Source organism: Halyomorpha halys, unplaced genomic scaffold (assembly GCF_000696795.3).
Source record: "Halyomorpha halys isolate HHAL.00 unplaced genomic scaffold, Hhal_1.1 Scaffold1257.1, whole genome shotgun sequence".
Lineage (NCBI taxonomy): Eukaryota > Metazoa > Arthropoda > Insecta > Hemiptera > Pentatomidae > Halyomorpha > Halyomorpha halys.
This window is the reverse complement of record NW_027116740.1, coordinates 413,865-429,335: the sequence shown is the minus strand read 5'-3', so window position 1 is coordinate 429,335 and position 15,471 is coordinate 413,865. Positions and strand designations below refer to the sequence as shown.

Here is a 15,471-nt window from a genome sequence, read left to right as displayed (position 1 = left end):
TATATAGATAGTTGCTTGGTTACCCATGTTTATGTGAGCTCAATTATTATTCAGTTATCAATTATAATTCTATCGAATATCTTACAGAAATATAATTCTGAAAAACTATATAAGCTTGATATCTCTATTTAATATTTAAATATATATTAACATTTAAGTTCATAAACTAATCATAATTGGAAGTTCCAAAATTAACTTAAATGCAATTAAGTTTAGAATAATTTATATATATTTTTTATTTTCAGCTATGGTTTACTTGGACCAAGTGGTTGTGGAAAGACAACTTTACTTAACTGCATTGTTGGAAGGGTTGAAATTGATGCTGGGACCATATCCACTAAAGCTAAATATAAAGCGGACATTGGTTACATGCCACAAGTATGACTAATGCCTTATACATCTAAAAATTGTTCTTATAATTTTTAATTTTATATAAACATGGAACCTCTTTTTATTTTATTAAACAGTTACAAATAGAACATGTCCCTTGTTTAATTTTTTTAAATTTAGTTAAGTTCAAGACTTTGGATTTTTTTAATAACTAATATAATTATGTATTATAACAGGACATTGCTCTCTATACAGTATTAAGCATTGAAGAAACATTTCTTTATTATGGACGGCTATTTGGGATGACTTACTCACAAATAGAGGACAGGACAGAACAACTAGTCAAACTGCTGGACCTACCTTCTGAAAAAACTTTAGTCGAAAAACTCAGGTAACATTAAACATAACCATATATCGTTTTCTTATTTTATAATAAAATAAAAAATGTTTATATACTGTAAAATTGATACTGATGGGAATTCTATTATGATCATTTTTTTTAGTGGTGGGCAGCAAAGGAGAGTGTCATTTGCAGTAGCGTTGATTCATGACCCGCAACTCCTTATCTTGGATGAACCTACAGTTGGTTTAGATCCATTGCTCAGTCAAAGGTGCACTAAGACCGTACATAATTTCTTTTACAAACTTATACTAGTTTGTTAATTTTTAGTTCAAACTTGAACTATGATGCTAACGTTTATTTCAGCATATGGGAACATCTGTTGAAACTGGCTGCCCTAGGGAAGAAGACAATAATCATTACCACCCATTATATCGAAGAGGCAAGGCAAGCCCATGTTGTGAGTATTATTTCTGAACAAGATAGAATATGAAAATACCAATATATTGACTACTGGTTGACTAATCTTAATGTGCTAGGTTGGACTTATGAGAGGTGGTGTTTTACTCTGTGAAGAAGAACCACAACAATTAATGGCTTCGCACAACTGCGATAATTTGGAACAAGCTTTCCTACAGCTGAGCCATAAGCAGCATAATGCTTATAATGAAGGAGAAGAAGAAGAAAATGTAACATAATTAAAATATTTTCAGAAAATTAGTGATATAACAACATTACTGATGAATATGTAGACAAATTTAAATATAATTTCATTTTGAGGTGAAAAAAATTATAATGTTTTAGCATAAATATTCAGGCAATTAAAAGTACTATTACTTTATTTTCGTAATCAAATCTCTGAGACTTAATGAATAAATTATAGGCAAAACTATTGTCGTCAATGTGGTTTCTGCTTTGCATTCACATTTCCTCATTAAAATATTTTAAAGGGAGACGATGAAGTCAAGATTTTTTCATGTTAGAAGGATACATTTAATTTTATATTACTTCTTAGATTTGTATAAGTATTTTTAAAAAAATTCTTATCTACAATAAAATACAAAGCATTATAATTTAAGTAACACTGATAAAAATAATTTGACATATGTTCTAACTTTCATAACTTAAAAATTGTCTTATTTCTGTGTATCAGACATGCATGTACCACAAATCTTGCATTCAAATATGAATGATTACAATGAATGCTTATTTTTAAAAAAATCCAGATTTTGATAGCAAATATTCCTTTTATAATTCAAGAGAGTGGATTTACTGTTAAACACTACTCATTTTCAATTTCAGTTCTAAATATTTTCAATTTTTTTTTTTAAACACGCCTTCTTCTTTCATAGAACTCTAATTTTATTTTAATAAGATCAGAAGACAATTATAATTCACATAGATGGGTTATTCAATTAAAATGAAAACATTAAAACTCCTTTTATTGCTATTTAATTTAATCGGTTATTTCAGAAATATTTTCTTAAAATATTTTTATTTTTACAAACGACACATGTGTCATTTCTAAAATAACCAATTTAATTATGTTCCTTTATATTTCTAATTAAAGTATATTTTTTTTGTTCTTTTGGAAAAAAAAATTAATTTCCTGTTATAAGACATTATATTGAATAAAAATGAGAAGTAATGCCTAAAATAAAATGATCATTTATAAAAAAAAAGTCTAAGGAAGACTGTCAAGACAAATAGATGAAGATAAAGTAGACCAAGAAAAGTTTTGGATAAGGAAAAGAAGGAATATTTTTTTCTTTTTTTTTTTTCTTACCTCCTGGAGCAAAGAAGAAGGCATTTACAAATATATATATACATATACCGGCTATTTCATCTTCTTGTTTTGCCGGGATGGCATTATAAGAATGGTTGCCGGGTCCGCTGAAGGCGGTGTCAACAATAATGGGATATGTTTGCCTGGATGCTCACTAGGAATAGGGAGGGGCTATTCCTGTTGGTAATTCCCACCAAAGATTCCTTCTTTACATCATAAAGAAGGAATCTTTGGTGGGAAGTGGTTTAAAAGGAATGAGCCTTGGATAGAATAACTGTGAAGGAGACCATTCAAAATCTAGGTTACAGTAAATATGACTTAAGTGAAAATCATTAAAAAAAGAAAATAAAAGAAAGAAAAACAATATATAATATGATTATACATTAATAAATAATTTTAAAGCTGAAGAATTGAACACACTAATTTCAGGAACTACAAACGTAATTGAAATTTTTTTTTGTTTTAGTTGGGCCAATTATTGAGGAAGGCTTTAGGCTATTAAGCTTCATGCTATGAATTATAGGTCATCAAACTGACATCTTCATTTTTTTTGGTCATTAGTTCCTTTTGTTTTTGGATGTTATTCACATAAACTTGGTCATACGTGTCAAACAATCATGTATAACCCAAATAAAATCCCAGGAGCTAGTGATAATACAAAATTAGTTTCTTTAAAAATATTCCTTAGCCATAGTACATCCAAAATTTTTCTTAAAAGGGCTAATTGTAATAGAAAATAAAGGAATTTGTTTTTCATTTTCTAATACTGCCAGATAATACATTATATCATTTTATATTTTCAGGTAGTGACCAACTATCCAGAAGACACAACAGAAAAGCCTAAACCTCATCTGAAAGGTGAAGGATGGTTTTTGTGGTCAAGATTCATGGCTCAACTTATAAAGAACTGGTTTTTCATGTGGAGAAACAAAGCGTAAGGCTCTTTCCATTTGTCTCAGAACAATCTTATGGTTGAGAAAGAACATATATTGATTTTTTTTAAATTTCAGAATGATGATATTTTTATTGGGCTTACCTTTAGTTCAGTGTACATTCTATAATTTGGCAATCGGGCATGATCCAGAGGGTTTGAAGATAGCTGTCGTTGATGATGAGTTACCAAATGGTCTGCAAGAATGTAGCATGTTCCCCTCAGGTGGTTGCAACTTGGATTATCCACTCAGTTGTAGATATATTGATAAGCTTCGGAACAGGACACTGGATTTGGTGAGTTTATAGACTTAAGGACAACTCTGAAACAAATATGTTTAGGAAATTATTATTGTATATTTGGCTATGAGTATGTTTTTGTTTTTTTCCATTTTTAAAAATTGTTTTTCAGGTTGAATATGATGGCCTCAGTGCTGGAAAACTAGCTGTTACTAAACATAAAACTTGGGCCCTTGTTTATTTCTCCCCAAACTATACTAGTGCCTTGACTGAAAGAATAAATTTAACAACGGATATTACTGATGTTAGCAACTTGACGATCGAACTCAGTCAGTTAAATGTTTGGATGGACATGTCAAGTATGTATCAGTTTAAGTTTGCTTGCTATATGAATACATTTGTTTGATGCTGGTAGCTTATGATCTATTCTTTTCCAGATCAGTACATCGGCAACATGCTGAAGGAAGATATTATTAGTGGTTTCGTTGACTTCTTGGAAGATCTCTTCAGAGACTGTGGTTGGCCTCCTCAAGTTGCCAATATTCCTGTTAGGGTAAGTTTGTGATACCCTCATTTCCTGTCATTAGTTATTTACAAAGAATAATTTAAAAAAATTATTAGAATTCTTGAAAATACATGAGAATTTTACCATTAAAAATTAGTTAATCTGAGATTTAACATTATTGTAATAGTGATTGGATATTATAAGGCTTCCAGTTAAATATTACTGTAAAAAATCTACCAATTTTATGTGATAACCATCCGATTTTTTTATTTTAAATCTTAATATTTCAATGATTTTTTTTATAATTTATAATCGTATATAACAAAACAATAATATTGGATGATTCAGAAATGCTAATGATAAACATAATTAACGATAAGAAGCGATAATATTCATCATTCAGTTTTTCATAATAAATTTAATTTGTCATTATCTATTGCAATATCATTAATAATGCATTATAGTCTATGTATATTTAGTCAACAACAACTATTATTAATTTAAAGTCTTGGCTAAAATACATCACCTATTAAAAGTTTAAGTTCTATTTTATATTTGAAAATTTCTGATTTCAGAAGAATGTTTTTTAGTTTATATCGAAAAAATCTTTAGATGCAGAAATAAATATGCTTAAATAAATATGTTTTAATGTAAGACTAGGTTAGTTATTTCTGTTGTCTTATTTAATGCAGATTGAAGATCCAGTCTATGGCTCCAGGAATCCTAGTTTTATTCACTTTGCATCTCCAGCTGTAATTGTTGTGTAAGTACCATAATAAATTATGAAAATTTATGATCTTTAAAGTGTATTATACTTAAATGAAAAAAATACATTATTGCAAAGCAGTGTTGCCAACTTCTGAGTCTTAAAGAATGTAATGTCAGATTTCCTCTCAAGAAAAAAAAAAGAGTTTCTTAAGAACAAAATTATAGGACTAGAAATTAATAGAAGTGAAAATAATATAAGAGACATAAAAGGTGAATAAAAGATCATGTAAATTTTTGGGACTAGTTAAAAAACGTTAATAGCAAATCCAGATGACATTGTGGGAAAGTTAAAGAAAAACTTTGGCAATATTTTTAATATGGGAAATAATAGTGAATCTTGTATTTGTTAATATCAGGGTATTGAATTTTTAATGCTAAAGAAGTTATGTGTGCATAACCAATGTGCAACAAAAATTTTAAAAAGTTCAAATCAGTAATTATTATTCTCAGAAGTTAGAGGTTCATTAATTTAATTCTAAACAAGGATATACTATTAGAAAGATTTTGTATATTAATAACGATAATTTCAAACTTGGATAGTAATAAATCCTTCCTTGGGTATGTTGATAAATTGGATAGTGTTAAGTGAAGACGGCAAAACTAGTAAAAAAAACATAACTACGTTGATAAAGTCAATGTAAAACTAGGTTTCAAAATAAATTTGGATCAGAAGAAATATATGTTTATCAGCAGAATCAGCAACAATATTGATCATATAGATTAGATATAGGAGGTAGACAAATTTAAATATTTTGGGGGATATAAGATTATTAGAAAAAAAAATCAAGAGAAAATAAAGTTAAAGATAAAGATGGAAAAATATTTATGTTTTTTGGCAAAATTACTTAGCTCATTCAATACGCCCAGAAATTTAAAAGTTAGGGTTTACAAAACCTACACCAACTAAATATAATTGAAGTGATATGATTGCACTGGATAAAGTGACGGTGTAAAGTTTTTTGGTTTAATAATAAATGAATCCCTAATTTAATTTAATTAGCTCTGAGCTGATTGGTAAGGATAGATGGAAGCTTTGGTTTGAGGATTGTGCTAACTGATCTTGCGGATAGTAGTTTCGACAGTTGTCAGGGAGAGAAGGTTTTCAGACAGGGATTGGAAGTTTGACCAAGGCAATTTGGAATTTTCCTCTGATCAAATGAATTAATCCCATTAGGTTTAATTTGTTTGCCAATCTGAAAAAAAATTAAGCCTAATGTATTTATTTTAGAATGTTTTAAGTAAATGAAACATATTTATTTCTTATGTTTAAAGAATTTGTTCTTAAGCTAAAAATGTAGTAGTGATAATATTTTAAATGTAGTACTAAATATTTTTTTAGAAAAAATTGGACATTTTTTAATTAGTTTTATATATTTCATTTTTTTTTTTTTAGTTTCATGTTTTATTTGCCACTAATGTTTACTGTTGGTGTTCTTCTGTATGAGAAAATGGCTGGAATATTGGAAAGATGCATGGTTGCAGGTACTTCAATCAACTACTAATTATAAGAATAATCCATATATAGTTTTCATGATTACTTTCAAAATAATCATGAATTGAACATGTTTCATATTATATAAATAAGTATTAAGTATCAAAAATAAATTGTATACAATTATTTTTCTATGGGTATCTTCTTCAACTAAATATAAAGCAATATATTGCTCTATACGCCATATTTTACCCACTATTGTAACTAAGTCTACCCAGCCTCATAAATTGGGTACCCTTATTGGGTAAAAATCTGGCAGTCAAGCGTGATTCTGACCAAATAACCTCCTTGCACAACCGTTGGTCTAGTAACAGTACTTCCTTACAAAGTACTGACTTTGTACCCCTGACCCCTTCATGGGTTGTAGCGGTACAAATTTTAAATTTTTTTTAATTGTAACTATGTAAGATGTAAAAAATTATATGAGGCTTTGTAAAAAAAAAAGTTACTATCCTTCCATTCACAAAAACCACAATTTCAAACAGGCGTATAAAAGTTAAACTTCAGGTATATTTAATGAGATAAACTGTTTTCTGCACTAATTGTAAAAAAAAAAACAACTAATAAAACCAATGTTTATGAAGTATTTCTGTTATATAACACACACACACACACACACATTTCTTATGTAAAGAAGAAGTTCAGTTTGTGATCACACAAATATCAATTAAAAAATATTATAAACAATTTATTAAGAGTCAATGTTTTAGCCCATTTTAAAGTCATCAGAGCTGCTTAAAAAATTTGAGGAGTTTAAACAGATTGCAATTTGTGAATGCAACTCGGAACATCATCTTCTTGATTTAACCATTTATATCTATATATTATTTTTATTGCAACTGTTGTTTGTAGTTTCAATGAATTAGAAATCAACTTATTTCTCTGCATGATATTTGAGGAATTAACTTAATACCTTAAAATGTCAAACAAAATATATTTAATTTATGTAACTTGTTTTATTTTTTTTATAGGTATTACAGCTCTTGAAGTTGTAATGGCACATTCTGTTATTCAGTTTGTTGTGTTATGTATACAAGGAGTTCTAATGATGATTATCATGTATCAAGTATTTGACAGTCCCTTTGTGGGTAATTTTTTCTGGACATCAAATTTACTGATACTACAAGGGTTGAGTGGAATGTGTTTCGGTAAGCTAAATAGATTTATTTCTACTTTATTTATTAAACATATGAAAAATATTGTCATTTATAATATAATCATTGAAAATTGAATTCATTTTCCATTTTAAAAAAGCATATACTACATTAAAGTAAAATAATTTGTTTTTAGGGTTCCTTATTTCTGTTGTATCTGATACAATGAATACAGCATCTTTTATGGGAATTGGCAGCTTTTTCCCCTTGTGCTCCATGAGTGGTAACGTATTTTATATTCTACTGAAGTTGAAAATTATAATATTTCACAGGCATAAAGAATTCATTGCAATTTGAAAAATTAGACAGCGATAACTTATCAAATGATTTTGTTCTCTAAATACATCATTATATATTCATTATTATAAAAAAGACTTGTAACTGGCTCCAGTCTCCCTCTGAAATCAATTATTTAAAAAAAATTACTTATAATTAATTGTGAAAAGAAACTCTTGTTTTAATGTGAAAAATAAAAATTGAGTAAATGCGAATATAGATTCTATGAAATCTTCCAAGATTGAAAAATTAAGTATATTCACAGCTTGGTTTTAATAATCTTTTGTCTTATTTTTTATTGTTAAAGTAAAAATAATGTTCTTGTTGTTTATAATCCTTAAATCCGCTCTGTTACAATAATTGGTGGCAAATTTAATTTTTAAAAATATGTATAATTATAAATTAGCCAGAGGAGACCTTTCTATAAAAATGAATCTATACAAAATTGATTTCAGAATAAAAATAAAGAAGAAAAAATTAATTTTGTTTTCTAAGATGCTATTAAGGATTTAAAATTTAAAAAACACCATTTTACATAAAACTTCATGCTCAAAAAGATAATTCTGAAAAAAATAAGAAGAAATAACAAAATGGTTGCGGAAAAATTGAAAAGGCTAAAACCTTCACTCATTTTTCACTCAGTGGTCCAAATCTTTAAAACCATCTACCATTTTTATAGTAGCATAAATTTTCTAAACTTTGAGCACTAATGAATTGAATAATTCCCAATATATATATATATTTTTTTTTTAATTAAAATTTTTTTCCAAATAACAAGAAATCAACATTGTATGAATTTAATTTGGTAAATATCATGGAAATTGCTATTCCTACAAATAGGATTAATGATTAATGATGATAGGATTAATTAATAATTAATTCGAGTATTAATAGACATCATAACGTCTAGTAGTTCCTGAAATACAGTTTTAAAAAACCTATAAACAGTTTTTTTTCTAATAAAAAACATTCTATAAATTTATTTTATCGAATAATTCAGAAACTATTAGATGGGCAGATATCTACTAGCAACCAATGCCAGAAGGAAATTGAAATGGATTTAGATCTAACATCTATATCTGTAATTATAAAATAGATTAAAGCAACTATTGAGGTGTACAATGATTCTATTCCTCATACTACCTCAATGTTTAAGCCAAAAAAAAAAAAAAATAAAAAAAATAATATAACATATACCACATACATAAAATTTCATGTTATGCTATTAAGTAAAAAAGTATTTTTTAGTATTAGTATACTCAATTTAGAACTTAACTTTTCATTTAAATTTCTATAAAATCTTTAAAAAGAAGGAAAGACTGTTCTATTCAAAATGGACATTTCTTTAATAATAAGATAATAATTTTGTTTTAAGCTCAACATTACTTGTTATAACTTAAGATCACTTTGTTATAGCCTGGAATGAATGCTTCATTTAAATTTTATAATTTGTATGTTTGTATTTTCTGCTTTAGGAATGCTATGGCCACAAGAAGGAATGCATACTCTTTTGAAATCAATTGGTTGGTTGCTTCCAACATCTTTGCCAACAGAAGCAATGCGTGCATTAACTGCACGTGGTTGGGGAATTGAACATCCTGCAGTATACAAAGGTTTTATTTCATCATCAATGTGGATACTCTTCTTTTGTATCATGACAAGACTAGTGATAAAAGCTAGGAAAGGACTAAGAGCAAAATAAGACTATTGCAACAAAAAATATGTATATGTACTATAAAAGCTATAAAATATAATTCTCATGATCCTAAACAAAATATTTTTTTTTCATTTTGAACATTGTACCTTCTATTGTACATAGCCAGTAATATGATTTTATTTTGTCTGTTCAAGATAAATGACTTTGTACATTTTTTTAGATCATGACTATTCTTATAAAAATTATCCTGACTCAAAATGAAAAATATTGTTATGCTTAATAGAATGTTTTTGATTTCTTAACAGTTCCTTGCATTGTACAACTCACTGTAATATAGAATGGACATTTGGATTTGTAAAATGATTGCTCATTATTCACTAAGTTCAGTACCATAATTTAGAAAATAAAAATAAGAAGGAAGTATTGGACCTAATAAAGTGCTAATATTTTGAAGTTCAATAGAAATTAAATGTTTATATGATTGGATGGGATTTTGGGCTAAGTGTGTTCTTAAACAATCTCTTACATTTAATGTGTTGGCAGATATTGACATCTTGTATTTTCAAGTTATATTTTTATAATGACGATATTTAATCCTTAAAAAAAATCATTACTGACATCTACTGAAAGTAAAATCCTTCTTGGTTGTTATGAAATTGATACCTATTATTTCTTCTTGATAATCAAACAAAAACTTGGACCAATGATGTAATAAATTTTTTTAAGAATTATTATGAAGAATATGTTTTTGTTTGATGATAAGATCATATAAATATCACTCTGGCAATAAAATATTTAAAGTAATTTTATGCTAATTTTAAAAATTGTTTAATACTTCCTTCAAATATAAATTATTTGTAGTATGTTTAATACTTCTTAAAATAAAGTAATCATGTTTTTACTATTCCTTTTGTAAATATAGTGTGATAACTTACACTGATTCTGTGATTTATTGGGACAATTTTTTTGTGATTTATATTTATGCATATATATATTTATCGATGCATATTATGCAGGGTCACTGTATGTATGTATGTTGTTACACAATTAATAATGTATGTATAATGTGTTGTCTTTTTTAATATGTAGAGTTAATTGTCAAATATTTGTAAATAAAAACATTAAATGAAACATTTATAAAACATTATTAAAACTCCCATTTTAAAAACAGAAATTCCCATCAAAATAATAAAACTATATTTTTATTATTATTTTTTTTAAGTCAACGGTAAACGTTTTTCAAGTAATTTTTAATTTTATATTGTTTGATCAAGTCAAACTTAATCAGGTACACGATTATTAATTAAAATGAAGGTTGTGGTTCATTGAAAAGAACTCTTTATCTCATAATCATTTATGTCTTACTCAGTAAAAAGTTAAATTTCATCCCCATATTTCCCTTCTGATCATAAAATCTGGGAATATAAATCTAAAGTCTTCTAAGATCCTTCAGTCTATAGTTTTTAGCTTTGTGGAAGTTAAGCCATGGTTGCTAATGGATCCTCAAAACAGTGTAAAAATTGAGAGTAAGCTCTTTTGTGGGATCACTTCCGAACATTTCGTGGCAAATACAAACATTATTAAAAATTCATGCTAAGGTCAAAAGTCAAAGGTATTCATGCTAGCAGCTGTTAGTTGGGTGACATGCAATTTTATGCTTTATAATTTATTTAGTTTTCACTTACGAAAATTTTGTGCATATATATTTATGCATATTATTATACAAATCACTTCATCTCTTTGCTTCAAATTGAATTTTAGCAAGCACAAATGGTCTCCAAGCAGGCAATAGAGGATTAAGAAATGTAAAAAAAAAATTGAATTTATATGTATACATATCACTAAAATAAAATTGAAGATCTATTTTAAAATTTTGCTCTTTTACAATATAAGCATTTGTAAATCTTTTGAAAATTTATGTATTTAAATTTAATTTTTTTAATTTAATTTTAAATCTTTTTCAAAATATTCTTATTTTACAAGAATTAACACGAATCTCATGAACTACGTCCTATATACAACATACTCGATATATTAAAGATGATATTTCATTATAAAATAATGATATTTTCAGTTTTCAGTCCAGTTTCATAGAATTTTTTTTTTCTCGGCTTCTACTGGAAGAAATCACAAATATTTACTCTAGAAAATTTATATTGGTGGTAAATGTCTAGGGTTGAGGCACAATTTTGTTATCATTTTGTTTATAAGTGAACCCTTTTATTTTCCAAGAGTTTTCACTTCAATTTAAAAACCCAGAAAAATCTTTAAAACGATAACTATAGTTCAGGTTTCATAAAAAATATTTTTAAGCATTTTTTTTTTACAAAAAAATTGTAACTCAGATAAAAAAAAAAATGGCTCACTTTCCACTAGGTAATCCCTGAGTTAAACAGCTTTTTGTCTGATTTTAGATAAATTGTATGAAAGTATTCATAATTTTATTTGTCTACCAGAAATACCAATACTGAAAGTACACATCATTAATGATTGTGAATATGCATAAGAGATGTATTTGTTACTCATAAATACCGAGTAGTGGTATTATTTGAGACTGTATTCATATGAATGTAAACAAGTGTAATGGTCACTCATCATTATATGTCAATAATGAAAACGTATTTAGTATTCATGAATACTTTTGGCAAGTAATTTTCTATATTTGTAATTTGGTGTTAAAAATTAATACCATATGCCATACACTGTCTCCTTTACATGCAGAGTGGATTTTTTTGATATGGAGCTTCCGGCACCAGTGAGAACTTATCTGGCAGATACTGATTCTCTGGCAGAATTTGGTTATTTACTTCTACCTTGAAAGCTTGTAATTATTATCCTCAAAATTGTAGTAAATTTATGGAGTTATAAATGCTTGAACATAGCTTTTTATTCTTTCTAGAATAGGTGTGTTAAAGGTAAAAGAACAGTTCCACCTTCCTAGCAAGAGATTCAGGTCTGTCACTGCTTATAGAACAAGGGTTTTAGTTCAGGTGAATGTCAAGTGGGTCTTTTATTCAAAATGGAGTGCCTAATGAACAGAAGCTATATTAATCATGATGACTATTTAGTAGTTCAGGTCCATACTCGGCGGTCTCTGAAACTCAAAAACTAGGGCATAAGGAATGCATAAGGTTTTTCCCATGTGCGACCCGGAAACCCCTGTGAGGAACTGTGAGAGCCAGTAGTCCAGGGGTCATCTCCAGTGTCCATGTGGTTTCCAGATGTGAACCAACAATAGGGGGCTTCCTTAGGGTAGCCCTTAGGTCACCCATTGCCAGTTGCATCATTATGATGTTATTTCTCAGAGGATCTTCTTCCATCTGCTTAGGTCCTCACCAATCCTCACTCATAGGTTTTCCAGTAGATCTTTCAGACCCTCTTCACCTTGTATAGGTAATAGTCTTCCTGTAGTAGGTCATTAGTTATTCCTCTTGTGATTATTTCTATCATCTCATGGGACACTGTTCTATATGCCTCAATGACTTGCAGCAGAGCCATCCGATGAAATGTTTCCAACCTGCTCTTCTGCCTGTGCGAGAGATCCTGACTCCAAGCAGGGCACTCATATCTCAGGATAACCAAAACCACTCCTTTATAAATGGTCAATGTGGGAGATCTGAGGCCTCAAAATGCACCTCTGATACGATTGAGTCTATTAAGAGCTATGGTCACCCTACTTCTCAAGTAGTCTAAGTGAGTTGTCATGTTTAACATCCTTCCAAGGCTTATGCCAAGGTATGTGACAACCTCATTGGGACATATCATTTGTCCATATATCCTGAGAGTAATAGGGTGGACCCCATCAGTTGTACCCATCAATAAAATGGCTTAAGTTTTAGCAGCAGCCATCTTCAACTTCTTCTTCTCCTTGCACAATGCTCCTACCAGGCCGGGGAACCAAAGAGCTTTATCTTTCAATCTGGGAGCTATTTGAGGCCACTACAATGACTAGGTCATCTAGGTAAGCTGTGACAGTGAAACACTCCCAACAACTCCAGTTGTAGACCAATTTTCGCAGGACAGGACCAAGGGCAGAGCTCTCTGGACAAACCCTTTCCATATTAGACATATTGGCCTACAAGATGTATAATTGCTTGTCCTTGTCTTCTCCTTTTTAAATGAGCCTGATGTTGGTAATCTTACAACTTATTGGAAAGTATTCCCTATCCAATCATTAAACACCGCTAACACCCTTTCTTCAATGCAGGGGTTACTATTATTCAAAATTACCTCGTCAATCGTGTTTAAACCAAGAACAGAACCAGTCCTTTGTCTATCCATGGTAACACGAAGTACCAGGGTGTGCAATACTTGAAATAAATATTAGGGTATATTTGAAGCGGGTTCTAAAATCAATAATTTCCCAACTTTTCGGGTTTTCAAATTAGTGGGGGCAATGAAACCCTTTTACCTCTCCTATAACAATGTCCTTGGTCCTCTTCATCGCCTTTTTCTATGTATTGATTAAGATCGATGTTCTGCCGAGTTAAATCTACATTATTCTCTCCCTCTTGCTAAGCAAGCTCTGCTAATACATCGTTTATTATTTGTTCATAAAACATCTACCGATTGTCAGAAAGGTGGCCCTCTCTCTTTCAAGGTTTCTATCACAGTTTGATATGGTATTTACTTCAAAGAAACCAGGTACATTATTATATTCGTGTTGGATATTTATGTTTTTATATTTATTTTATCGCTGAAATAAATAACTGCATTTTTTAGTAATATGCTATTAAAACTTCAATCTTATCCTTTATTTTACAACCTAGATCTCACAGACCTATTTTACTAATGTAGTCTCCCGAAAAAAGTTGCGGCTGGGTTAACAAATTTAGGAGATGTTTCATTTTATTTTGAAGTATAATGCTTGTTCTAATACTTATTTACTCTTCCATATATTAACGCCGTTGCTACATCCAAACTAGTAAGGCCCTGATCCAGAAAGCATTACCCATTATGTTTAGCAAAACGAGAACATTAATTCTACGAATTCAATCGAATGAGCTATAAAACACTGGAATAAGGTTAAAAGTTCATAATTTGCACTCCAAAGGCGGGAAATTCAAAACATACATATCAGTTAGTATAAGCCCAACCTCTACAGAAAAGGAATTTATTGAACTCTTTTGAACGATAGGAGCGAGGTCGTGATTTAATTATAGAATTAATAATCATTGTATTTTTTTTTCGTACCTTCCGCTTGAAATAGATATAAATGATAAACAAATATGTCTGTTGCTGTGCCTTCTTTTACCTATAGGTAAAATAATCAATGTATGTTTATTTTTCAGACAAATCTATAACGAAGTTTAACTTTATAGTCTGGAATGAACATGGTATATATATGAATAAAGACCAATCTTCTGCTTCGCCAACACATTCGTATCTCATAAATGGATCAATAGCCAGAAATTAAGACTTAAGGACTTCAACTCATCATAGGACACCCTACTCTGAAAAAATAATTAAAAAGATGAAGTTTTTAAATGAACATCTCTAAACAATTTACTGATTTAAAAAAAGTCCCAGAGTCTATTGTTCGTCTGTTAATCTCAGCTAGTCCAGATAGTTACTCCACTCCAGCTGCTGTTTAAATGACTATTAATTTCTAAAAATGGTACTTCTCCGAACTGATAGTTAGCCTAAACAATTATATGCAAATGAAAAAAAAAGTTATACTCAGAAGACAAGATATTACTTTAATTTAAACATATAATTAGATATGTCTCAGATATTATATTTATAACCTCTTTGAATGGAGGAAGATAGCCCGCGGGGCGGTCAATAAAGATGTCAAAATAGTAAAAGAAAACTATTTATTGTTAATCAACGTTACGTTTCACTTCGCACTGCTTCGTCAGGGCTAAAACGTTGGTTAACAATAAATAGTTTTCTTTTACTATTTTGATACTTTTATTGACCGCCACCTGAACAATCTTCCTACAATCTACTTCATATGGTCAACTATCTTCTTCCAATATATCCTCTTTGGA

At 29.2% G+C, this 15,471-nt stretch overlaps 1 protein-coding gene across 1 annotated transcript in view; it reads left to right on the top strand.

Annotated features, from left to right (window-relative positions):
* The window catches only part of LOC106689007 (ABC transporter G family member 20), a 79,148-nt gene extending 68,604 nt beyond the window's left edge, over positions 1-10,544 (top strand). The window contains exons 3-16 of the mRNA XM_014433743.3: positions 246-378; positions 567-721; positions 834-941; positions 1,037-1,130; positions 1,210-1,359; positions 3,260-3,390; positions 3,467-3,683; positions 3,799-3,985; positions 4,064-4,179; positions 4,824-4,894; positions 6,293-6,381; positions 7,363-7,539; positions 7,682-7,768; positions 9,297-10,544. Coding sequence (XP_014289229.1) covers positions 246-378; positions 567-721; positions 834-941; positions 1,037-1,130; positions 1,210-1,359; positions 3,260-3,390; positions 3,467-3,683; positions 3,799-3,985; positions 4,064-4,179; positions 4,824-4,894; positions 6,293-6,381; positions 7,363-7,539; positions 7,682-7,768; positions 9,297-9,523 — 1,942 coding nt within the window. The 3' untranslated portion in view covers positions 9,524-10,544. The remainder of the gene's footprint in view (positions 1-245; positions 379-566; positions 722-833; positions 942-1,036; positions 1,131-1,209; positions 1,360-3,259; positions 3,391-3,466; positions 3,684-3,798; positions 3,986-4,063; positions 4,180-4,823; positions 4,895-6,292; positions 6,382-7,362; positions 7,540-7,681; positions 7,769-9,296) is intronic.
* The last annotated feature ends 4,927 nt before the right edge of the window (positions 10,545-15,471 follow it).